Source organism: Paramisgurnus dabryanus, chromosome 1 (assembly GCF_030506205.2).
Source record: "Paramisgurnus dabryanus chromosome 1, PD_genome_1.1, whole genome shotgun sequence".
Classification (NCBI taxonomy): domain Eukaryota; kingdom Metazoa; phylum Chordata; class Actinopteri; order Cypriniformes; family Cobitidae; genus Paramisgurnus; species Paramisgurnus dabryanus.
Genome location: NC_133337.1, coordinates 39,066,291 through 39,093,987, shown reverse-complemented (window position 1 = coordinate 39,093,987; position 27,697 = coordinate 39,066,291). Strand labels below are relative to the sequence as shown.

The window sequence follows — 27,697 nt, the reverse complement described above, 5'->3', positions numbered from 1 at the left end:
TATAATAGACTTAAATTTGTAACAAGGAAATTAAATGAATAATTTTGTGTTGAAACTACACAAATTGTTTTAGTAAATATAACTAACTAGTGGACTTGTAATTCCTTTGCATGGGACTGCATTTGGAGAGTACATTTTGGAATTAAATGCTAATTTCTTTTAAGTGAAAGCCAGTGTTGAAACTGTGAACTGTTGGGGTCCGATAACATCTTATTAAATTGAGAAAAATCCTGGAATGTTTTTCTCAAAAACGATTTCTTCTCGACCGAACAAAGAAAGACATAAACATCAATTCTGAAATATCAGAATTTTTTATGAAAGTGGAGTAATCCGTTAAGTTGAATTTACTCAATAAAGTGTTTATTTAGAATTATTCTGATCTCCTTACATTTATTATTTAACTCAAAAACAAAAATTAAATTTTTACATATTTTATTTTGTTAAATCTACTAAGGCACATAATCATTTACAGTCTGGACATCTTAACTGTGTGTGCACGACTATTAGACATCTTTGTAATTGCATTTTTTTTTTTGCAAATGCAAAATTGCTTGCTGGGCATCCACATCAGTCTTGCATCATTAGGGTTTGTATGTGCAGATAGTGAGTGAGTGTTAAATTATTTAAAGTATAATTCATATTTCCCTTCTTGTAGTAATATGACAGTAATATACATCAGAAGGCCATTAAACACTGAAGTGCAGTCGTCTTATGATAGAGATCACAGTGTATAAACAGACAACCAGCACACAAATCCATCTCACAGACACTTAACTCTATAAGCATGAGTTCAGCGGGACTGATGGGCTGGGTATTAACTCTTATCTGTGTTTATAAAAGACACATGTACTGTATCACAGGCTTGATCTGTCGTTTGTGTGTTTTTAGACTGCACGGAGTAAGGTCGAAATTTTTACTCCGTTTTTGGAGATATTTACTTCAGTCTTTAAATAAAGTTTGCACATTTAATTGTGCTAAACTATTTAAAAGTTAAAAGTATAAACATTTCTTGTTTTGTTACATTTTGTATATCTATAGATAATATGTGGATCTATATAACTATAGTGCTTATAGTTATTTTCTTTAAAGTACTGCTATAGTTTTCTGTGCTGTTTGGATCTGTTGAAGTGCCATTTGTCAAACTGAAAGATTGATTGTTCAGAAATGCAGAGGTTTTCATTCAGACACTTTGATTATTGCTCGAGGGTTTTGTGCGAGGTACAGATTTATGAACGTGTGGTCGGTTCGTGGTCGCGTCTTCATGTAAGATCAGCAAAAGACTGAAAGAGAGCAAGACCAACGGTCTGTTCGACACTGCCAAGCAACAGTTTTTCAATGCTTTGGTTTGTAACTATAACCATGTTGTGTTTTAAATGAATATTGTTCAGCCCTGTCATGATGAATATTTTTAGGCCACTATACATTTTAAATTTGCACACCACAAAACACGTATGAATGCAGGACTGTGAGCCAAAAAAATGACAAAAATGTACAACACAAATAATGCTGTGTGGTTAAACAGATATATGTGCTACATTTAACCTTTGTGTTGGCTTTTTTGCTTTTTTAAATGACGGGGGAAGGATTTTTTTCTGGTTTGCAAAGTCATGATAAAACATTCAAACAGATGCAGAGGTATGTTGGGTGTTTTAATGTATGACAACTAAACATTAGGGCTGTGCATCGGCAGAAATACAGGGGTTGTGATGCATTATGTTGCGATACATTGCGGTCTTTTAAAACGAGATGATATTTATTTCTTCTTCTGGGAATATAATAGGATATAATTTTAGGAAAACTGTGAATACACCACCATATGTTAACCTTATAGCAAAAACTAATATGTGGCAGGCCCCTATCTTAGTCTTTCCTGTTACTGTTTAAGTTCAGAGATAAGAAGAATGCTATCTAGTGGTCGGGATGTAAACTCCAAATGAAACAATTGCCATAAAACTTCCATGATTTTTATTTAAAAATATTGATATTGCATCTTGCCAAACAATATTAGAATCACTTGGAAATAACTTTTACCAAACTGTTTAGAGAAATTAACTGATTCATTTTACTGAAATACATTGTGTTTTTAATAAAACAAACTTTTAATATAATATTTGGAGGAGCAAATAAATATCTAGCACACATGTGAAGTCCTTCAGTATTGTTTAAAGTCATCTCATGATGAATCTCATGAGTCAGTACAGCTGTGGTCTATCACACATATGTGTAAATAATATTGTTATACACTAACGTGGCAATGATGATTTTTGATAATATTTTGGTCTGTAACATTTAGTATCTATTAATCTTTCTTCATGTTAGTTAATGCATAATAAACTAAACAATTGTATTTGCATTAACTAGTAATCATTTGATTTTCCAAATGTATTAGTAAATGTTGAAAACAACATGAAGGGAGATTAACAGATATTGTAGAAGTTGTACATTGTTTATTTCATGTTAACTAATGCATTAACTAGTGTTAACAAATTCAACCTTATTGCAAACAGTTAAAGTGATATTTGTAATTTTGTAACCACATTTTAATTCACAGGCCCATTTATATTATTCTTCACTTTTTATCAAATCTACACAATATGGAGATTTAAAATTCATAAAAAACTGCTGGATGTTTATTAAAGAAGTTAAAAATAAACCAATATAACATGTAATTTTTTTATTAAAAACAACAGAATATTGTTCATGAATATTTGTTAGAAATGTCATGACACTTATAGGTTCTGTTTTAGTACATAAACAATTTGTTCTGCATTATATAAATATCCATTAATGATTACTATTGTAATGTTATAGGTTTACATGTAAGATCCATCAATCATGTAAACCATCATTTGTGACAGATTCAAACCATCAGGCCTACACATTTGTCATGTTTAATGAATGCACTCGAATTTGACAGCATATTGAGAAAGCATATTCCCTTATAGTTAAAAGAAGGAATTGGCGATTTTTAGACCTATTTTTAAACCTTTTCAAATTCTTGAATCATTAAATTTATAGAAAACAAAACATTCTAGTTTACATGTAGAGATTTAGTGTTTTTAAATTTAAATCTCTAAAACTTTGCTTTGAATTAATGTTACTTATTGTATCCATATTGTTTCTTCATTAAACATTTTGTTAAATGTTGTTTATTGCAAGGGTAACAGATGTTGTGACTGAAATGATAAATGAAGACAATTTTAATATTCTTTATAAACCATCATACAAGACTAGACTGCGTTTTTATTTTTCAATGGACACTTGTTTTCCCTGAGTTGGACAGTATAAAATTGTAAAACACAACTTCAAATTTAGAAAACAAAATTTGGTTATAAGGCGCAGTGCTTCTTTAGATAAGGGCTGTGTCACGTTTCTTATAAAAAATAATAATAACCACAATGATCATTTCTTCTGTTGTGCACTATAAGAGTTTAAATAAAGCCATGTGAGTCGTGTTGAAATATGTTTGTTTATTTCTGTTGCTTTAAAGCTAACTTTAATAAATAATGGCCCATTAATAAACCCTGAGGTCAACACACGCGCGCACACACACACACACACACACACACACACACACACACACACACAAACCATTTGATACACTTATTTCTCACTGATATCCGAGTCCTGGGGCTGTGGTCAGTCTCTGTCCGTACAGCGCATATGGAGAGTAAAACTGACCCGCAGCTGCGTGCACCGGCGCACCGGGCGTCGGCAGGGGGCTTTTGGAATACGGGTGATAGCGCGCGCCGAGTCCGAGCGCGTGATGCGGGGTCCTGAGGGTGAGAGGGGGTCCGGTTGGATGTACGGGCATATGGGATATCGGATATCCTGACATGAGTTTATCCGCGCCCGTAAACGCGGTGTGCGTCCGCAAATGCGCCAAAAGTTCTTCTGACGACGAGAAGCGCTTGTCGCAGGGCCCATTAGCGGATACCCAGTTACAAACATGCGACTGCGATTCGTTTGGCAGCATGAAGCCGTATGGGTACAAAGGGTGTCCGGTAAATGAAGGCGTAGAGGCCGACAGAGGGTGCATGGGGTGGGTTGAGTACATGAGGGGATATCCAGACTTTAGGGCCGTGGCTGCAGCGGTGTCGTGCGTGCTATTAGATGATAAATGGCTGGCGCAGTGGTAGCTCAGGCAGAACGGGTCTCTACACAGGCTACTGGACATGATGGATGGCGGAGAGGCTCCGGCGAGGGGACTGGACCCCGCCTTACTGCTGAGAGAGCCAGCGGCTCCGGACAGCTGAGCATTAATCAACTGACTGCTGCTGGCCTTACTCGGGTCTAGAGTCACCCCATGAGGCAAAAAGGGCTGAGGGTAGCTGGCATAATGCCCCGTTAGGGCTCCAGGGTAGTGTAGTCCGGCAGGGGAGATGGGGAATACGGGGTGACCGGGTCTGTAGGGCGAAACCGGTGCCACAAGCCCTGATCCGAGAGCAGATGATGCTGAGGACGCGGGGACCGTGTCAGATGGGGAGGCTTTTAAAGTGTCATGCGGTTTGCTTGCCTCGATGTTACTCTCAGAACTGGTTTTGCTGGGGTTCGTGGTCCCAGAATTATCTGGTGTTGAGCTTTTATTTCTATCGTTTTCCCGTTTGGCCATTTTATCTCCGGATTCCAGGCGCCCGGGCTGCGGGGACGCAGAACTGCAGGAACTTGGACTGACTGTCCGTGGCGTGTTGGGCCGGCAGGTGGCACTCGGTACGCGGAATCCTGACTTATCTCCACTCGACTCTTTTCTCTCTGAAGATTTGGAATATGGCTTGAAACTAGACTTGTCCTCGACCCCGATGTCACTGATCTTTAGTGGGCTGGATTTGGAGTCCTTGTCCGAGGTGATCGTGGAGAGTTTGGCAGAGGAATCAGACTTTCCAATCTGAGAACAGGTTTGCGCGAGCAGGGCCAGCGGACTCTTCTTGGCATCCAGCTGTTAAAACGAGAGGTTTTTTTTAGATTTGTGAAAACATTTACGCGCAAAAAATAATAGTGGAAAGATACAGACTCTATCCACATCAAACTTGGGTTTATTAAAAATGCATTTGTGTGACCTGTCTGTTGCGCATAGATATTTCCGTACTGAAATATGTTTTAGTTTTATTGATGCTTTATTTCTATTTTTTATTAATATTTTATTTATGCATTGTAGAGTTTTCAGCTTGCCAAAAAAGCTTCTTTTGATCTTAAATCCAAAACACTGCAGAGACATTAAATCAAACGTCAAGAGGTTTTTATTGCCTGTAGCTAAATACTCCTATAGTACATCTGGCAACTATCATTTTCCTTTATTTTCAAACCTAAAAATACAACAAAATGTACTCTATAACTGTAATTTAAAGGGCGTTTTTTTAAGAAATCAATGAGTTTCCAGCACAGAAACCAGTTTGAGGGCCACGCAGTTTGAGGGATTTTTCATTTTTTTTTTATATCTATAGCTGATAGAGCAGATGTTTTGGTTTACAGATTAACTTTGTACAAGTTTAACAGTAAATTAAAAACATGTTAATGTCGACACATGGCAACTTGGTAAGACAATGGAATTCCTCACAAGGAATTTTTATAGATAGGCTAGCCTAAAACTGCAGCAATGGATAGGCTGAAAATGTTTACAGTTAGATTTAATTTTATTATTTGAATTGAGTGTTTTTCTAATTAATTTTCTCTGTTTTATGTAAAAGCCTAATGATTTTAAAACATTAATTCAACAGAATATAATGCGTCCTAGAGAGTTAAACTGTAACCTTTCACAAAAAAAAGTAATCTTCACGAAATAAAGGCTGCACATTGCATTAAACGTTGAAAAAAAGTAGAGTAAATGCAATAACACAGAGTAAAATGTACCTCAATGGGGCTGACGGGAGTAGATGGTAATGGTTGGAGATAGTCCGGGTGCAGAATGTGTCCGGTGCGCGCAGTGAGCATTTTCAACACTTTAACGGGTAACCGGTTCGCCTGGCGCTTCGGGTCTGCGGGAGGCAGCTGGTTCAGGTCTGGTTTATGGGTTCGGTTCTTCTCCCAAACTAGATTAACCACACTAAATACAGCAGACTCCGTAGGCAATGTGATCATGTCCCACTTCTCTCTGCGTAATCTGGAAACACATTTGTGGAATGAAGAAGTGTTCCCCCCAAAAAAACAAGTGTGTCCAAATAATGAAAGCAGAATAATCCTTAAATGTTCTGGTTAGGAGACGCGTGACAGGAGAGAACGGAGCGCATCTTCAAGTAACGCACAAACATTCAGCACAGCTCGTGTATCTCGCGTTCTTGAGATTAAAGCCTGCGCTGTCCTCCAATCATATCGCTCCGTGAGGTGATTGACAGTTTAAAAGGATGTGACGCAAGCAATGTGGGCGTTTGTTTTGCCTATATGAGGAGTTAAATACAAAAATGTAGGCTTTTATCTTACTAAGAAATAAATAGACAATGTAAATGAATGTCACTTCTGCATCCATCAAATGATAATGCGCAGAAGACTGGAAACAAACTAAACCAGGATCTAAATTATTATACACGCCCAGATTTTAAAAAGTCAGTAAGTTTATAAAAAAAAGTAACCATAAATGTCATATCTGGACATTTAAAGTCATGCTATACTTTGCACTTCTCGTAAAGATCTTATGCATGTTAGATCTGTCTGTCTTTAAAATAAACACGTCTGTCTGTCTGTCTAATGATCTCCTAAATGTCTCAGCCTCAAAATTGTCAGGCATGCGTCTCTCTCTGTATTAATTTTTTACTAATAGAGTGTTCATTTGTATTAATCATGGCGCTATCTTGAAGGCATCGCATATAATAACTTTAATCCGCGCGCTCTCTGGATAATTAAAGTGAAAACAGACGGGGGGAGCGCAGTGATGGATGAGAGGCAGATATGGTGATGGATGACCGGGGGTTGCTGTTCTCGGCGGCGGCTGTCAGCTCTCTGTACGGCCCGTGAGTTATTAGGGCCAGAAACTCCCCCTTTATTGTGCGGGTGATGGATGACGCCAGGCGCACGGGCGTTATTCCATAATGGGAACACATTTCAGACGGGCCATATTTCACCACAGCTAAGTAGAAAGTTTTGAACGCCTCCTCGATATTTCACATCCCTGTGGCACATTTATGGATAACTCCACGCATGCAAATGCAAGTACACACTATACAACCTTTACTCGGTTTAAACAGAGCACATAGCAGATATATTACAGCAAACGCTACAATTTCTCGATTTTAATGTTTACAATTTAATTTAAAGCTTATAATAATGTATTCAATGGTGGTAGGTTACCCTTTAGACAAGCTATAATGTATTGTGACAACATGCCCCAATATAATGTTAAAATGCACTGAATGAATTAAAGCCAGGATGTAACCCCACTGTGATGCTTAGCCACAATTTAATGCTTTGGTTAATGGCCACACTTTTAATTAATCATTTTATCTGGAAAATGAACTCAAAGCTTTGATGTTGCAAGCAGAGGAACCAAAGCTGCCAGAGAACCGACGACTTCTAACCTCAAGGTTGATCTCAATAAATGTAAACAGGATTTATTGCAATAAAAAAAATAAAGTTTAGCATTTTCCCTGGAATAATAAACTTTAACGATGTAAGATTTAAGGTTCAGCAGCACACAGAATGAGTTACAGATTACGCATTGTAATTAAAAGCATTGCATTTATTGGGAGGTGAGAAATGTTCATGCAGTACAGCAGCTCTGGATGATGTGTAGCTCATTATCATCTCATGATTAATCTACATCACAGAAACATTGAGCAGAACCTGCTGGTGCTGGTGTGCCACGGAGAGAGAAAACAGCATTAAAGACACTAGATCATTTGTGCTGCTGGTTTCACTGCACGTTGTGCGGTCAAGTAGTGTTGAAATAAATCAACATGTACTTTATGTGTGTATGCATAAACTGTGAAAATAAAACACAACCCTGCTCAGTGTTTCTCTGGGAGCTCAGGGCAGGATAGACAAACAAATACACATTTAACTGCTTCAAACCGCTAGTGTTATACTCATTGTAAACACATGCTTCTTTGCTTTACTTAGAAGGATCCATGGATGTGAAAGCAAAGTTTATTTAGTTATTTGGACATTTAAAATAGTCTGAATGTCATTCCATTAGATAACAAAAAATAAATGACACTTGCTTTGATATTTCTTGTTCGGATTGAAAATGTTTTGCTTGTTTCACTAACACTCATCTTGATACCGGATGATTAAAAGTCATTGCAAAATTGATCAAAATGTGAAGTTACAAAGACATACAGTAAGTGTTAGTTTTTATTGTCATAAGTTTAAACTAAAAAGCTGTATTAGAACCAAACCAGACATGTTTAATAAATCATTCCTAATTCTTTCTTTAGCTGTCAGATTTCTCAAGGATGTCCCAGGGTTATTGGACCGAACCAAACACAGCTTATTCTTTTATTGCTCACATCAACAGACAACTGAGCTAAGGTCAGTCACGAAGCGGTGAGTAATCTGAATTCATCATGTTGATGTTGGCTAAGTGAAGTATAGCTAAAGTTGAATTTACGTTTTTGCATTGGCAAATGCTTTTATTCAAGTGGATTATGGATTTGACATTTTAGTCAGTATGTGTGTTACCTGAATTAGTTGACTTTACTAGAAAATTGTGTGGAAACCTGTTGCACTAAATCATTTGAGTTTTTACACTAAGGGTAAACCTAAACAGGTTAAGTTGTATTAACAAAGAACCTTTAGTTGGTGTAGCTGATAAATCAAGTTGGCATTAGTAGTCTTTACTGAAAAGCATAAGTTCACATAAAATATTTTTGAGGATATGTTTTATAAAATAACTATTAAGTTGAGCAAAATGTTTTTATTTAATTTAAAATTTCTAGTTCAGTAAACTTTATTTTAAGTTCATTTAACTTAGAAATGTACACTGAAAAAACGAACTTTTTGGTGTAGTAATATATATTAGATTAACTCTCATAATTTCTACATAATAATATTAAAATTTCTTAAGAACTAGATTTTCCTAAGTAAAATGATGATAAATACACAATTAATTCATGTAGAAATGATGAACTGTGTGGGAATAGTAAGTCGCATTAGATATTTTCTTGTATTTTTTAACTGTATTATAGTCACTGCACATAGTCCTAAAATAATTAATTAAGTAAATTTTATCCAAAAACTTTTGCATATTCAAGTAAAAATTTAAATCCATTAAACTAAAAATCAAGTAAAATTAACTTAAATTTATTTCCACATGTTGTAACGAAATACCCACAATCCTTTGCACATGCATATTTTTATTTTTTTAAGCTTTATCACAGAAGAAGAACTGATAAGAACCTTAACTACATAAATATTTGTTAATAAAATGGTTTAAGCTCTTATATATTATTGATGTTGTTTTGTTGTAAATTATAATTTTGTGAAGTCACCGTTCAGGTGATCAGTGTTTCTTCACATGAACCCTGTTCAGAACATTATATTGGATTTCTCTCCACAGTGCTGACAATGCCTGTCAAAAATATCACTATTTTATCACACTAAAAAAAAGTCCATCAAACTATGTTAAAGAAAATAACAAACAGTAAATAAGATTTATTTAATATTTTCAGGACAATGCTTCAATAAAAAAAAAACGAATAGACTTAGATGATTAAAATAAATCTAACTTCTAAAAAAACTAATGAAGTAACATTTACTTAATTATTTAACATATGTTTTTCATGCATTATTAAGTAGATTTTATTTGATTTTAGTAGGTAAGTTGTACTTAAAAAAAGCATGTATAAAAGTTGTGCAAATTGTTACGAAGATTTTTTAAAGTAAATTTTACAAGTTGTTTTTTTCAGTGTAATATCAATTGCTCTGTCCAACCTCTCCACTTGTTCAAAGATTTTCTATTTTTAAAGGGTACCTATTATGTAAAATATGTGTTTGGACATAAATAAGTGTAGGCAGTGTGTGAACCCAACCACCCTACGATGAAAAAAATCCACCTGCTCCTTGTTTTTAATCTCCATTAAACCAAAGCAGTCTCATTAGACATGCCGTTTTGATTTTCTTATCAATGTGAGGTCACACTCGTAAAGCCCCGCCCACTAACAGTCCTGCATTACCAATTGAACCCACAATTTTTTGCTCAGCTAATGCAATGCTAAAGCTAGAGGAACATTTTAAAGTGATTTAAATTGATGGGTGCAGTACTTATAGACTCAAGTTTATCTAAGAACAGGAAAAATTAACCTTTGAATAGTTTATAGTAATAGTCTGTGGCCGCAGACTGAAGAAAGTCATTCATGTGGGTTTGAAGTGATGTAGGGAGGAGTAAATGATGACAGAATCTTTATTTTTGGGTGGATCTTGTGCCTTTAAACTCTGAGCTCTTGTCTGTAGAGATGACAGAAGCTGTTACCCATAAGACAAGCTGCTAAGTTGCCAACCTGCTTTACAGCAAAAACTGACTTGGATACGACGTGCTTCTGATGCCACCATTCATCTCTATAGCAGGTGTATCTCAGGTGATGCTCACTTTAAGATGCATTTAAAGAAGGCTTTCATGATAACGTCATATCAGGTTTATTTCTCTCACGGCATTAACTCGATCGGCCCGTACGTAACGCCTCAAAGTCTCAGAAGTGAGAGAATTTTATTTCAGGATGAATGTTTCGTGATGACTTCTGTTTCGTGATGTCTTATTAATTAGTTAAAGCTGTGGACCTCAGCGTGTCTTTGGGACGGGGAGAGGAATATAAAGTGAAGGATTACAGACGGACACTCATTTATCAGCAGGTGGGTCCAGAAACTGCCAGACTGCAGTTATGCTCTGGAATACATTTGACTATTCTGGCATTTTCCACCGCCACTGGAACGAATCGCAGCCGAACAGCCTGACGTCTGCCGCATCACTGTCTTAAAAACACTGCCGATGTGCTGAAGGGTCCATCACGTTTACTTATATTCTTATGAGGATCATTTGTCAGAGTTTCAGGTTTAATGAGGTTTACGAGGTTTACCGCTAGCTCATACAAGTGAAATTCTGATGTTGAAGTTGAATATATTTTGTCCTTTTTTTCATTTGTACAATAATTAACCACTTTCTATTTCATTTTATACAGTATAACGTCATATGAACTAGCCAGATATATAACTAGACAGATTTTCAGAAGGGTAATCTCTGTTTGTCCAAACAATGAAAGACATGGACAGTTTTTGAAATATTCGTGGCAGTAATGATGCAGTTTTTTTTACATTTCAGCATCATCAGTTTACTGTCATTGTGTCTTCCCATGTAGGGAGGACTTTTAGGCAGACAGGGTTTAGATTAATCCAGGACTAGGCCTAGTTATGTAAGGACATTAAAGTAGTTTTTACAAACAAACCTTACAAACAAAAACATTACTGGTGTGCATAGAGACAAAACAATGGCACTGATATATGTTAAGATAGGTGAGTAAAAGGTGCAGCTCAAACATTTTAATCCGGGACTATATAAGCCCTGTCCAGGAAACTGCCCTTAAAGTTTCCGCTAATGTTATTTTTGTTGAATTTTTCTGAACTTAATGCAAGCATCCCAGTGGCCAAGGTTTCTTGCAAGAGGCCACACCCCTTTTGAAAATTAAACATGTCTAGTAACCATAGTTTTTTTGTGTATTGATTACTATTAGCAAAACCATGGTTTTACTATAGTAACTATGGTTTAACTATGGTTTTTGAATATCATGGTTTTACTATAGTAACTATGGTTTAACTGTGGTTTTTGAATATCATGGTTTTCAAAACCATGGTTATTTTGTGGTATTCATGGTTTTACTACAGTAACCATGTTTTTTGTTGGAACTGAAGTAAAACCATGGTTAATTTTCGTAAGGGATGAATCCACATAACTCCTGCATGTGTGTGTGTCTGAACGCTGTATCGGGTTAAGTGCATTAACACAGTGATGAGATTAATGTCATACGAGTGCCGAGCTCTTTGAATGAATAGTCTTACTGTGTCTCATGGGTTGGATTTGGGATTACCTGATGAGAAACATCCATCAGGATTATCTGTGGAGAGACGGTGCTGAGGCAGTCAGGTGTGGAGGATGCTACAGTTAACATCACTGTTTAACTCTTTGCAATTCAAAATATGAAATATTACATTTTCTTTTTGCCTCTCCTGTTGTTTTTAATTCTAACTGATGAGTCATGCAGATATGGACAATGTTCAAATCATGCACTTTCAACATATAATCATATCATGATGAGAGTTTGGTAATGTATTTGCTGTCATTCTTAAAAACCAGAAACAGCTTCAGTACACTTTAAACATCATGGGTTTCTCTAGGTTCTCCTGCGTGCATGCGCTGTATCAGTGCTGAAGTGTGTAGTCTCTGGATAACGTCTGTAACAGCTCATCTGAATGAATGATGAAGTGTGAAACAGCTCTGCTGCTCGACATGAGGCAGGTGCTCCTTACGGCTGTCTGATATCTACACGAAATCAATCGGAGCCTCAATAGCAATGCATGGCGGGATTGGGCCATGAGGGTCCGATGCACGTCCACCGTTTAAAGTTTTACATTTGGGCGGATGAGAGAGTCATTTATGATTATGATGAATCAGTCTGAGGTATGTTGAATGAACTTCTTTATTTTGATCTGTATTTATACCTTTACGTGTCAGATTATCAGTTGTGCAATGCTTTAACAGGTTGAATTAGAAACACAGATCGACTTTACAGAGACAGAATTAATGCCTGATGTTTTGTAAACATATACAGTGGGCTTTTATTTTGTATTAATGCATTAGTTTATAAAAAAGTGAATTATTATGAACAGAATTTGAGACCAAGTGACCAAGACAATAAATGTTGTCTTTATTTTACTTTGGTTTTGATGAAAAGAAAAAATTCCTAAATTCTTTCCATTTTAATTTTCCTGGTTCTATTCTGACCAAATGTTTGCATTTAAGGATCTGGGCAGTAATCCTGGTGTCCATGTGAGAATGACCTGAGATGCTGTATGGACTTCTGTTTCATGCTGTGGTGATAATGAGAGTCTCAGCGTCCTGGTGAGCTTTAATCTCAATCATTATTTACACTCTGTTACCCTGAATCTACAGTTTACATCTCCATTGCCATTTCATGTCCAAAATACAAAGTTGTGTTTTAAAGAAAAACTGAGTTTTATAATAATTAAAGCCAATAATTCAATGTTTTTACTCGGGTTTGGGGATGATGGATTCCTGGTTGCATTCATATAATTTGGCAAGATTTTACTTGATTTTGCACCACCAAATACTTTAGAGTTCAATCAGATGTGCAATATTTGACATTAACTACAACATATATGGGAAGCATTTTCATTAAAAAGTTACACTGCAAAAATGATTTTCAAGAAAAAAAATTCTTAGTATTTTTGTGTTGTTTTCAGTAAAAATATCTAAAACTTCTTAAATTAGATGCTTTTTCTTGATGAACAAAACGACCCAAGGAAATAATGCACGGACTGTATACAGTGCTATACAATGTGCTCACCTGTCTAGTGTATGAATTTTAAAAATGTAGTATCGTCCCAAATGAATCACTTAATGTTTTTTACAAACCGGTTTTCCAGACGAGGGCAAATGACGTCAAACACATAGTAAAATGCAAGTCAATAAAAATCAATTTGTACAGTGTTTTTATGTCATTGTTATTTATTTTGTTTATCATGATTTCATGAAGCTTCAGAATGAGGAGGTGTAGCCGTCTTTGCAGGTACACTTTGTTCTTCTGGCATCTTATGGTACCACGTCTCTTCCTTTACGTAAGCAAAGCCGCAACCATTGAGTGCATCCAGCGTTGCACACTTCACATTTTCGACTGATTGAGTACATCATCCGGGTACTTAAAGTACACTTTCTTTTTTGATATTTTCAGTGTGAACACACTACTTACACAGTTTATACTAGAAAACGGTGTAGAGTAGTGTATAAGTGTGCAATTTGGGACGCACCTATGGACTTTAAATTCAGAGGCAGAAGATTGATTTTTCCATCTCGCTCTTCTGGTACAGTGGTTATAAATCTGACTGCCGTCGGTTCAGAGCCGCTCTGTAAATATTTTATAGTCTTTCACAGAGCCTCTTAGAATTGAAGTGCAATAATTTAAACTTTGAGACAACATAAAATAACAGCAAATAAACACAAATCATATAATACACTGTAAAAATGTGATATGAATATACCTGTACATACTTTTGTGAAGATATATCTCTATTCAAATATATTTTAGTCTACTGTCCAAAAGTTTACAGTCACTATTCTGATCTGCTTAAACCTCTCAGATTACTTTTGTAAACACAAACTAACTTTGTTTAATAAAATGCATATGCTGACTGATTTATAAAAAGCAGTCCATAACATTGCAGCATACAAAAGCATCTCAGATATAATGTGTATATGTACAGTGATTATATAGATTTATTACATTGCAAAAGATTTTACAGCACAATGATGAAAGAGTTTTAAGTTTTTTTTGTTGACTTCATTGACAGACACATGAAAGGTTGAAACACTAAGTATGAGAAGCTGAAGAGAGTGATTGTGAATAGCAGATTTGTCATGAGGATTGATGGGAACAGAAGATCAGTATGTCAGGTCTGCTATTTAGGCTGACACAGCTGCAGTTTTACGTCGAGCGCTCAGACGTCAGGTGTAAATCAAACAGGACATCAGTATAATAAGAGTCTAAGAGTGAGCTTGTACTTTTAAACACAAATCCAATGACTCAAAACCACCAGATCTCAGATTGGCACTAAAGAAAGGGGACATTTCACAAGACTTTTATTAAGATGTCAAATAGATCTTTGGTGTCCCCAGAGTACGTAAGGGAAGTTTTAGCTAAAAATATCATATAGATAATTAATTATAACATGTTGTTATAATGGTTTGTTGAAATTAGGGATGTAACGATTAAATCGCAGCTTGTCCGTGTACCATGGCATTTGGTCAGTAGGAAGTCCTTATCAAGCTATAACGTGCATTTAAAAAAGCAACACTCGTTAAACAAAATCATTCAAAATATTCTTTATTATTATAAAAATATAAAAATGTGATATAAATATTCCTGTAGACATTTCCTGGAATAGCGTTTGTGATGCTACTTCTTCCGTGGCACAAAGGGAGTTTCTGCATGAGAGCGCCCCCTGGCGTTCGAATGTGCCGGAATTTCACCGTAATTCATTCATTGAGAAAACGCGCATTTGCACAATTAATCGTTACAGATATTGAAACTCAATTGTGCTGTCAATAATTTTCTCTCTAAATGGCAGTGTCGTGGTTGTATGTTGCAGATTAAAGGGCGGTAATATTATAAAAAGATCCCCTTATGACATCACAAGGGGAGAAAAATTTCAATGAGCTATTTTTTCACATGCTTCACAGGATTTCTGATCATAAACGTTATTTCCGATTTGCGATCGGAGAGCCTCCGACGTGCTTCCGAGCAGATTCAGATGCTCTTAACACACCATGCACCATAGAAAAATCTGATAAGATATTTGGTTCAACCACAAAGACGATTGGGAAAATTCAGCCCGATTATCTTTTGGTGTGGGTTATCTTAAGTGAACTTTTAAACACAAATCCAATGACTGTGTAAACATTATTAACTAATTTATGCTCATCTGACATATTTCTAAATGAATTAAGATATAAACAAAAACAAATCACTTTATGACTTTATTTTTCTTTGTGGGATTAACTGGGTTTAATCTTAGGGTTGTTTTTGTTTTTTAAGTTTGGACATTAAAGAGACTGTTTAAACATCCAAACAAACACACACACACACACACAAACACACATGCACGCCACGCGCGCATGCACACACACACAGGCTGCAGTGTAAAAAAGTAAATAACTTTTAAGATCTTGGGTTTAGTGTGCCATGAGAATTTAAAGACGTGACATTTGTGGTGTGACCGTTTGTCAAAGTACATCAGCTAAAGCTCACAACTGACCTCACAATGACCCCTTGTGTGTGTGTGTGTGTGTGTGTGTGTGTGTGTGTGTGTGTGTGTCAGTGCATGTTGTGTGGTGTCAATGTGAACAGGTGAGTGTTACACATGTGTCAGTCATCTGTAGTAATGGCTCTTAATCTGAGTTCAGGAGCTTTGATCAGATTGACAGGTTAGATTCTGTCAGCCAGTTTAAACAAATCCTTCAGTCGCCCTACAACCCATCTCCACTCCAGCTGACGCTCTGAACCGGGTGTGAACTCTTAGAGGAATGTTACAGGTTTAATAAGATCGGCGGTGTAGTGTTTTAAAAGTCTAACCACACTTTATAGATTTCACATCTTATTGATAATCACTTGCCAATCTTTTCTGTGCAGTTAAATCATAATAATAACAGGTTTGATTCAAGTTTGATATAATGTTGACTAGTTGCTTTGACTGAGATTGAATGTTTGCTCGTGATCTTGTAATAGTAGTAGCTCGTGATACATATACAGGAAATATTGGAGCAGATGAATGTAAATCACATGAGCTGTAAAATCCCTCCAGCTCTTACTGGCCAATAAAAGCTGCTGACAGGAACATTAAAGACAGAACAAAGACTCGCTGTATGATATCAGATGATGATGAAGTCAACACACACACACACAGGCGCTTGCTGTACAGTTAGATAGATAAAATAAAATAGCAAGAATGCAAACATTGTCAATATGGGAAATTTGAGCATGTACCATTCATGAAGAAAGAAATCCCAGAATGCATTGCAATGAGCTCATGGAAAGGATTCAGGTGAAATAAAGTTGAAAAGAAATGGTAATTGTCAAAAAAGTGTTGATGGTTATATTTTTAATCTGTATGATGGCAAGTATTTAAGTATTTAAGCAGCTGCTTAAGTAGACAGCAGACTGGGATTGGGAACAGAGCCGGTGTTTATGTGCTAAGCTGCATGTAAACAGATTTTTGCTAATGTTAGATATGTGTTGATGTGTGCATTAAGAGGTTTGTATGACCTATAAGTGCATGAATTTATACAATGTATGTGCATTTCATTGATGATTCATATAGACGTTCAGATGAGGGGGTGAGAGGTTTCGGCTGATGTCTGTCAGGATCTGATGTATTAATCACAGTGTTTAGCAGCAGTCGTGTATGTGTGACAGCTGCATCAGTGGAGTAATGGCTTGTCTTTGTGTTTCAAGTGCACCTGTTCACATTATGACAGCTCTTGTATTATCAAAACCATTAAAAACTTCTCACTGGGCTTCAGCACCAGTACACACACACACACACACAACACAACACACACACACATACAGCAGATTTCATTACACACTACAGTTGTCATGTTTGATTGTAAGATTGTGATCTCTATACGGTGAGCTGCTCTGTCAGTATTGTGACAATCTTGCTGTTGTTATCGTTATATTGTTAAAGGCATTGCAACTCTGTGTAAATGAGTTTGAAGACATCCGTGTGTGTGTGTGTGTGTGTGTGTGTGTGTGTGTTTGAAGCTTAGTGTCTGCGTGAGAAACATGTGTAACGTGACCTGTGAACGTAATGAAACACGGCTCATAAATCCAGCAGGTTTTGGAGACTCTCACGTCAAGACATGTCACATCTTCAGTCATAATTCACAGCCGCTCATCCTTCAGTCCCAGCTGAATGTTGACCTCTGGTTTACTTCTGTCTACAGTGAAGTTTTACTCCTAAGCTTCTCACAAACAACTCTGAAATAAAGCAGAAATATAGTCAGTGAAATGAAAACCTTTAGAGCCACATCATGTTATATTAGCTATTTTATTATTATTTATTTGATCAGGATTAACATTGATGTGTCTTTCAAATGCTTTGCAGTTAAATAAGTTATTTACTAATTCATTACTATTTTATAAGTAGTTTGGGAACTTTGGTAACAGTGTTGGGTTTGTATGTGAATTAAGCCACTAGTTACAGGTTAAAATGATGACTGTTATCTGTGATCTTGCATATCTTTAAGAGATAACATCATGTCTAATTGTCTTCTCCATTAAAATGGCAGTATAAATGTTTGCTGTATGTTGTTTAGACCTGCATGAATCTTCTTCATGATTTCTGTGGTGCACAGTCAAACAAGCTTTGTGGGTATGTAAATCATGACAGTATTTTCAGTATCTAAGGAGATTGTCAACAGCTTGTTAATTTATATTAACAATAGTCCTATCTCCAGCTCTTTCTGAATCTGGAGATGTTGTGTGATGTATGACGCGTCTGTGACTCTGCTAATCTTTGGTCTTTCCTCATTTTTCAAATTTTGAAGAGTCAAATTTTTCTTCCCTGGATCCCCATCTTCTATTTCTCAAAGAGATGAATGCAGACTACAGTAGTTTAGTGTGTGAGTTGTGTGCGTCTGTGCACATACATGTGTGTGCGTGCGTGCATGTGTGTGTAAATGCTGAGGCTGCGGTTCTGTTCTCTGAACACATGATTGATGAACTCCATCAGAGAAAAAGAGCAAGAAAATGTGAGACGGCCGAAAGAGAGAGAGATTGTGGTAAATCGAGAGAGAGAGAGAGAGAGAGAGAGAGAGAGACATTGATGGATGCTGTGTGTTGTTGACAGTTGTAGGTTTGTCATCTCATTAATGTGTAATGAATGAGCGTGTGTTGTACTGTAGTTATTCACTCACTGGTTATTGTTTCACCTCCTGCGGGATCTGATTGACAGATTGTATCTGAATCACACTGTCACTCATTTACATACGGTGCTATGTGTAAAGTGACTTCTGAATAGATGATGATGACAACGCAAAATGTGGAAATATAGGCAACATGACAAATATTCAGTCATTTGGATGTTTTTGTCTCAGGAAGTCTTGTTGCCACATATGTGTTTCCAGCTTTTCTCTTTAGTATTTTATATACAAACATATTTACTAAACGGGGCAAATTAGCGTGAGAGTGCAATTCCAAAAAAACGCAGATTGCAGTGGTAATATTTGTGGTTTATTTACTTAAAAGGTGCAAATTAAATAACACAGATGCAAGAGCTGATTACCATAATGACCAACGCAATCTACTAAGAGCAGCACAAATGAGTTCAGGATCACAAATAAGCAGAGCTGATGAGGTGCTGGTGATCTACTAACACCTGATGAGCTTGAGTTCAGCACCACAGACATCACAGATAACAAAGCCATAGGGCACTGAAAAGAAAAGATGAAGGTTTACAAAAAGTTTTGAAACATCTGGTATTGTGTAACTTCTAGTGACTTCTCTTTTTTTCATCCAGCCAACAAAAAATAACATGGCTTGGCAAACAATATTTTTGAATAATATTTTCTTGTTATGTGTTAAAAAATCCTTTAACTTGTACCATGGAAAGGAAAATATATTTACTAATATATTACTTGAAATATATTATTTTCCTTTCCATTTTCAAATACATTATATACTGGCAATGCATGGAATAATATATTGATACACTGTAAAAAAAACTTTGCTGCCTTAAAATTTTTTGTTAAATTAATTCAGATTTATGAGTCATGTCAACAGAAATTAGTTGTCACAACTTATAAAATATAGTTGAGAAAAGTCAACTTAAATTTATAAGTTATAACAACTCACCTGTAGTTATAACAACTCATCTCTAGTCAAGATAAATAATAGTAAGTTGAAATGACTTGTAAATCCGAGTTGATTCAACAAATAATTTTAAGGCAGCAAAGTATTTTTACAGTGTAGTACATATATTCTATATATGTTTAATATATTGCAGTATATTGCGAAAATATAAAAATATACAAATTATTGCCACTTTCAATATATTGCACATGAATATAATATATGTGTTTATATATCTAAAAATATATGCAATATTATAAATATCCACAATATTGTATTCCGATTTATATGCGAAAATGTATTAACAATAGTGTCACATGTATGTTTACTATATGGTAGAATATATTTTAAATATATGTAAAATTATATGGAAATATGCATGAAATATATGTAGATATGTGTTCGATATATTGTGCAATACATTTTACATATATATAAAGTTAGATTGAAAATATGTGAAATATGTCATAAATGGGAATATGTTGCCTAATATATTATATGAATGATATTTTCCAATATACTGCAATATATTTTTGTTTCATAAGGGTGCACTGTCTGATGTCTCTTTTATCAGCAACAATTGCCGCAATTTCAAGTGCAAAATAATTTAAGACATGCTTTTTTCAGTGTTAAATAATGGCGCACATATGCAAATGTTGCGAGAATCATTGAAATAATTTCCTCCCATAAATTTTGCATCTGAAAGGGAAACTCCTAGAAATGCATATGCAATAAGATCAGTCACAAAAATAACTTTAAGGCCCCAATGATCCACTGCGCCTCTTTAGTAAATCCAGACAGTTGTTATTTAATGCCTAAATGATGGTTTGCACTGGCGCAAGATGTTAGTAAATCTGGCCCAATTTGTGAGTGTTAATGAGAAATTTCTGTTCTTTCATTTGATATGTTTATATATTTATAGACGGAAATTTTCCTGGAAGGCATTTTGCGAAAATCACAAAAAATGCTGGCAGGCAACTTTTTAAAAAAATGTGTGTGGTGGGGAATGAGTTAATAATGTTGTATAAAAACTTCATGGATCAGACATTGCTATGTAAAGCCTTCCTCACAGACAGGTGTGTGTCTTTTTAAATTCTTTGCTAAAAGAAAAATGCTAAATCAGTCTGTTGAGGCAGGTTAACACATGATGTCATTGCTCAACTCAAGGTGGTTTTAAAAGAGATCCACTGATGAACTATTTCAGTATGCGTGTGTATTTATGTCTCTCTATGGGTGGTGTCCACCTGCTCAAACAAAAGCATGCACCAATGCTGACCCTCATATATGAACTGCATCTCTATGTGTAATGCGTCTGTTATGTCTTTATAGTGTGTTGAGCTGCTGACCGCTGTGATCTCACTCATACAGCTGCCCGATTAAACTGTAACTCAACATCACTGACTACCCTGCTGTAAGACAACCAATTAAAGTTGATTTATGACCCAGACAGACAATCAGAGCGTTCTCTTGACCCTGAGGAGGAAGGGCTGAGAGATACATCACACGGTTTTTAGATGTTGTGAAGGTATTGAGCGGGGTCAGATCTCAGTCACAGGAATGTGAATGTGTTTTATGACCGCAGGAGGTTACAGTAGTCTTACTGAGCACTACGCCGTGAACTAAAGTCAAAGGTCAAGGATTTTATTCTGACTGATGAAATGTGGTGTTGACTGAATAAAATGAGCATAAGTTAGATGTGAAAATGATGTAAATGTTTCAAAACTTAGTTGAGCTGTCTTGATGTCTACTTGATATGCTTTTATTGTTCACCGTCTTCATCAGCATGTGGATTCTCTTTTAGATATCATACTAGAAATTCTGCTTTAAAATATTGAAGTCAACATCATCAGTTGAACAGCCTTTGTGTTACAAGTGCATTTATAAAATAAAGGTGACTCAAGATGCCACAAAGGGGGAAAAATTTTGGCTGTATAGTTCTTTTTTTAGATTATAAAAATGTATGAAAGAAGTGACTGAATGGTTCTTTGAGGAACCAAAAATGAAGAAGAACCTTTATTTTTAGCAGTGCATGCTTCCTATATAGGGAGCTCACTAGGTTGTTGATCAGAGCCGAGTTTATTGTTTGGTGTAGAATGTGTTCTTCTGACCTGCTTTGTTATTGGCTGGTAAATTACTGGTTACTTTGTAGTTTGTGTGTTTAATGAGTAGCTGGTGTGTTAATGACTGCTGGTGTTTGGAGGATGATGACGTCCATGGGGAATTTCTCATGGTTGATGTTTTTCTTCACAGAAGTAAGATATCTGTAAGGTGAGGCTGGTCTCTCTGGTATTATTAAGTGAGCAAAACATCTGAATTCTAACAAAACATCTCATGATATTTAATGACTTTGGTTTGACTCTGCATCCTGGTGTCCATGTTACAAAGCTGTAAATTTAATTAGCTGTTGACGTTCTCTTCTTCATTGATTTAATGTGTCTACAGAACCGTTATTGCAACATGAGATTTTTACTTCAGACTCTTAGCTGGTTTTCATTCAAGAACCACTTACTGTGAACTGAAAAACCAGTTCACCTAAGAAACTTAATAGTGTGTAAAATGATTATTGGTTATGAAAATATTTTCATTGTATTAGTTGCTAGGATAATGGGAAAGATACAGGCAGGTGGAACCATAGGCACTGATCCCGTGGATGCTTCAGCGCTCGAGCACCCATCGAAATGGCCAAGCACCCACAGAAAAACACCGGATATGATCGATTAATAGGGCTGTAACAGTTAATCGTACAAATGCGCGTTTTCTCAATTTGAATGAATTTGAATGAATTACGGTGAAATCCCAGCACATCCAAACACCAGGGGGCGCTCCTGTGCAGAAACACCCTTTGTGCCACAGAAGAAGTAGCATTACAAATGCTATTCCAGGAAATGTCTACAGGAATATTTATATCGCTATTTTTTTCATGTATTTTCATGCTCATAAAGAATATTTTGATTGATTTTTATTGAACGATTGTTTTGAATGCCCATCATAAACGACTCAGACTCATAATGATTTTAGATTGATAAGGACTACTTACTGACCAAATGCCGTAGAACACGCACAAGCTGTACATAAAACAAAGAATCGCAGCCTTGCGATTCAGAATCGATTTCAGGCAGGCATTTTTAATGGGACACGCGATTTAATCGTTACACCCCTATCGATTAATTTTAATCAAAAAAGTTTTTGAAATTCGGGAGCCTTTTTGATTGGTGTATCTCGCGAGTTATATCTGAGTAATATCTACAGTGCTTTGAATAATGAATAAGCTAAATAGGGGGCGCTTCACATTTTGCGTCTAAAACTGTGCGGAAATTGCGACCGTGCCACTTTCCTCCTTTCCAAAATGCTTGGGTGCTCCCGTAGGGTCTGCTGTTGCTAAGCAACCTAAGCATTGTGTGCCAAAAAGATATCTGTGCCAATGGGCAGAACGTCTTAAATGAAAATGTGACCAGTGATGTCAACAAGGAAATATGGAGATTACTTTATGGCCAATAAAATTACTATCCTACACTCTGAAAGGAAAAATAAAGGTGCTAATAAACGTAATTCGCAGTGCCAGCTTTCCAAAAAACATTCAGTTCCTACATTACTATTTTATAGCCTGTAAAACACCTTTTTACTATAAAGAAACTTTCTTGCAACACAAGTTGCAAGTTTTTGTAAAAGGTTCTTCCATTAAGCCAGATGGAGAACTTTTAAGGAACCTTTTTTATTTGTCTTTTTTCATGTCATTTGACCACACAGTTAACTTTGACTCGGTTCCTTTGAGATCCGTGAGCAGTTCAAGACGTTTGTTTTGATGTTCACACATACTGTAAGTAGAGAAGAATGTCTCTGGTACCCGTGACTCTCATAACAGGCAGGCGAGGTGTTTACTGAGGGTTAATTTATGACGGTCGTGACTGCGTGATAATTGCTGCCCTGTCTTTTGGTTTTGACGCATGAGCTCAGTAAGGCTGACGTGAGACGTTTGTTCTGTTTGTCCGCCGTTTGACCTCGTTTCACCATGACATCTGATGGCTCACAGGTGACCGTAGTATGGCTGTAAACGGTTGTCTTTTCAGAGATGGGCCTTTTAATTTGTTAACAACCAGGTTTGTGTTGTTGTTTAAGATCTTAAAGCTGTCAGAAGGGTCATAAACCAGAGGCACACCCTGTCAATAGAGTCATTTACAGGAGCAAACTCATAAACGCTCAACGTTTATGCCTAAGGACGAATCATACAGCCTGTTCTCAATTTACTTGTCTCCTTGAGTTATTCACTGTGTTTTTAATTATTTATATCCTTATTGTGCAAAGAAGTTTTACAGTCATTCATCATTGTGTAACTGTGAGTGATGTAAACACATAAAAGTGTTCAGCGTCAGTAGGTGACAGTAAAACCGTTTGGAGAGATCTGTCTGGGTGTTTTTTACGCGTCACATCTAATTCGGTCCTGGGTGGAATTTTTAGTGCTTATTGGAAGTTTGTCGGCCACCTGTGCAGACAGGAAGTTTCTGGAAATTCCCCACTAAAGAACTTAATATAGTGCTCTTGAATGCCGATTATTTATAATAAAACATTTAGTTACTCTTCTCATGTCTATATCTTCTTGTGGAGGAATTGTATTTGCTTCTTAAAGTGTATATTTGATTACAAAAACATTTTTTGTACTTAATATTTGATGTGTGGTTGAGTTTAGTCTAAATATGCCATGTTGCTTAAATTTATTGTGGTGCTTTTTAACTTCTGTTACCGTAGTAATCTCTCGCCCCTGAACCCTGACTGTTGAATTTTGAGCTCTATAGTGTCTTATAAGTGCATTTAATGTGTTTTGAAACAAAAGTGTCAACAAACATGAGCCGTGACAAATATATTGTGTTGTTTTTTAAGGTACAGTGAAAAAAACATAAAAAAATGATAAAATGACTGACAGCAGCGGCTGCCAACCAAAAGCCGTAAAAAGTTAAATCTCTTAATTCTAATAAAGTCCAAGGATAATAATTTTACATATTTTTTTCAGCAGCAAAATACTGTTATTATACAGATTTCCTCCAGATTATTACAATCAAACACCTTCAATAAAGTGACCAATAAAAGAAAAATGAAAGAAACATGGTTGTTTCTGCATTTTACCCATCCACTTTCACCGGACGCACGTGCGTGAAGCAATACGCATCTGGTCCGACCTTTACTTCCGGTTGTAGTTTTTTAATGGTCTGTTGTTGTTATTTAGCTTGTTATATAAATAAACTACGTTTAATGTACTTTGTTCTATTTATTCTTAGCAGAGTTTAACGGAAGTTACGTGTTGACCACGGACGACGCTTGTTTATGTTGTTACTGCTGAAACCGTCTATAGGTTTCTTGATTCCATGTCTTGACATTTTATGTTACTGTATATAAAGCAGACTTATTGTGTACTCATCAATGTTGGGGGGGAACGCATAACAAGTAACGTGCATTACGTAATAATATTACTTTTCTGAAGTAATGAGTAAAGTTACGCATTACTTTATAAATGTACACATTGATATTTGAGTTACTTTTAAAAAAAAGTTACTTTAAAAATTACTTTTTTAAAAAAGTAATTCAAGTTACTTTTCAGTTAATTAATTTGATTTAAACAAAATAATGTACTGAATTAAACTGAACATAGACACGTTGAATTAAGGGGGTCACACACTGGACCCCGCATCGAGTCGTGTCTAGGAAAACTTGGAAGTATCGTACACCGCTACTTTTTTGGGGAGTAACTTATTATTGTAATGCATTACTTGTAAAAGTAACTTTCCCCAACACTGATACTCATACCATGAACTCAACATTTTGAATTCACATTGAGCTTGGTTGTACTCACAATATATGAATCTCACAGTATGAGAATAGTGTGAGGTCACTGTGATTGTCGCGTGATCTCACGTGTTTACTAGGTTTTGATTATTAATGATTGGGTTAGGTGATAGTAAATATTATTAACCTAGAAAATATATTAAATGGATGACTCTTTCACCAATCATTATTACATTATTCATTATTACATTATCTTACAAGACCTTATGCACTTTATTACAATACATTTATTATAAAACAGACATAATTTTACATTTTTGTGTTTTTGTTGTTAGTATGGTCATGTACTTTTAATATAATGAACTACGCATTTTACTATTTTTATTATTTATTATTTTATTGTAAAGTTACATGAATGTAATTTAAGAAAACAGAAAAATACTGTATAAATAATATAGTATTTTCCTCTATATAGATTTTCTGTATTTTCTAATCAATGACATTATAACAGTTGAGCTGTTAATTTACAGATATTGCTACAGTTTTAATTATAATTTTAAATAATTGTAAACCACTGAAAAATAAGAGTAATTGGTTGTAAAAAAAAAAATGGATGTTTTTAACACTGTAAATATACTTTGGTTTAGGGAAGTATATGATGGAGTAGACAGGAATGTGCATTAAATTAAAACACTGATCAACAATTTTAGGATCAAATAGACAAACATAACAGCACATGTGTACATCCTGTGAATATATGAGCTGAGAGGAGATTCAATTTATTACAGACTGCTGATCTCAGCTCAGTGTCTGATATTTAATGTGTGTAAACACTAAGCTGTTAATTCTATTAACTGAGGATGAGATTTACTGTCAGAAACTGAATGAGGAGGAAAAACTGCTGCCTCCGGTAAAGTAACAATAACACAAAGTGAAACCGCTCAGTTTAGGTATTATTACTGAAAACAGCTGAATATGAGTCTAATGTTCAAGAGCAGAGGTTTTTTGTCCACACTGGGACATTTTTTGTGTTATGAATCTGGTGATGGATGTCCTTTGTAATATCTGACTCCTGAACCAAGCCAGTTAATAAGCTTTGGTTGAAGTTCTTGACTTCATGTGTGATTAAATCTTCATGTGTGTAACCGTTTTTCTTAGTTGATGATGCTGGAAACGGCAAGCATTTTCCACTGGAAGAAGATAAATTGCTGTGGGAGTTTAGGTCCGGTGTGTATGCGTGCGTGTTTCAGGTCAATCCTAGAGGATAATTGCTTTCTGTCGTTGACTGTGTTTGTCTGAGTTTGACTTTCACTCCTTCACTATTAATCCATTTATCTGCACTTACACTCCATTATACATCCATCATGTGAAGAAGTTCTCTGTAAAGTTACTGCACGTGTGTGTGTGTGTGTGTGTGTGTGACATCATAAACATGTCTTATCATAATGCATATCTGAGACACAAGAACATGAAAAGCTATAAAACACAATCACGGTTTACAGTTAAGAAGTAAGATTTCTGTGCCATTAGTGTCATCAAACACAAGTTTTATCTGTCTACCATTGTTCGGACAAACAGAGTGTCCCAGCATAGGCTGCCTTCAAAGATGTTTTCACTGTAACTTAACTAAATAATGCATTCTAACATCAAACATGACCAATCAAGCCCACCGAAGCTCTCATGTGAAACAGGTTCTTGGGTACATTAGGTTACATTTCAGCATATGTCTCAGTTTAGTTTTATATCACTTCTGTTCTTCACAAACACACAAATCACAGATTGTATTGTTTTGTAATTTAAGTGCTGTTATGACGCAAAATACTGCAATAGAGGAGACCATTTTATTGTGTAAATACAGAGAGAGAGAGAGAGAGAGAGAGAAAGAGGACATAAATCTACTGACACTATCTCTGTATCATTTCCTAGTGTCGACCTTGGCAAATGTGCAGGACGCTGTACAGAGAATAGCACAAAAAGGTGTGTGCGCGTGTGTGTGTGTGTGTGTGTGAGAGAGAGAGAGAGAGAGAGAGAGAGAGAGAGAGATGAGAGAGAGAGAGAGAGATGAGAGAGAGAGAGAGAGAGAGAGAGAGAGAGAGAGAGAGAGAGAGAGAGAGAGAGAGAGAGAGAGAGAGAGAGAGAGAGAGAGAGAGAGAGAGAGAGAGAGCAGCTGTGTGATATTATGACCAGTCAAGTAGAGTCGATTATAGAATAAAAATGTGTGTCTTTGTATGTGTGTGTGTGTGTGTGTGTGTGTGGTGTGTATGTGTGTGTGTGTGTGTATGAGACAGAGAGAGAGAGAGGAACTGTGATATATGACCAGTCAAGTTGAGTCGATAAAAAAAAATGTGTGTGTGTGCGTGCGT

At 36.0% G+C, this 27,697-nt stretch overlaps 1 protein-coding gene and 1 long non-coding RNA gene across 2 annotated transcripts in view; one reads left to right on the top strand and one right to left on the bottom strand.

Annotated features, from left to right (window-relative positions):
• Window positions 1–2,659: 2,659 nt before the first annotated feature.
• LOC135765399 (zinc finger protein 503-like) lies at window positions 2,660–6,278 on the bottom strand. Its single transcript, XM_065275832.2, has 2 exons — window positions 5,848–6,278; window positions 2,660–4,936 (listed from the first exon to the last, which is right to left on the bottom strand). Exons 1-2 carry the CDS (start codon window positions 6,073–6,075, stop codon window positions 3,611–3,613), a joined length of 1,554 nt encoding a protein of 517 aa, XP_065131904.1. The 5' UTR covers window positions 6,076–6,278; the 3' UTR covers window positions 2,660–3,610.
• Window positions 6,279–12,977: 6,699 nt separating this feature from the next.
• The window catches only part of LOC141282976 (uncharacterized), a 52,162-nt gene continuing 37,442 nt past the window's right edge, over window positions 12,978–27,697 (top strand). Inside the window, exon 1 of the long non-coding RNA XR_012337910.1 lies at window positions 12,978–13,033. This is a non-coding gene — a long non-coding RNA (uncharacterized lncRNA). The remainder of the gene's footprint in view (window positions 13,034–27,697) is intronic.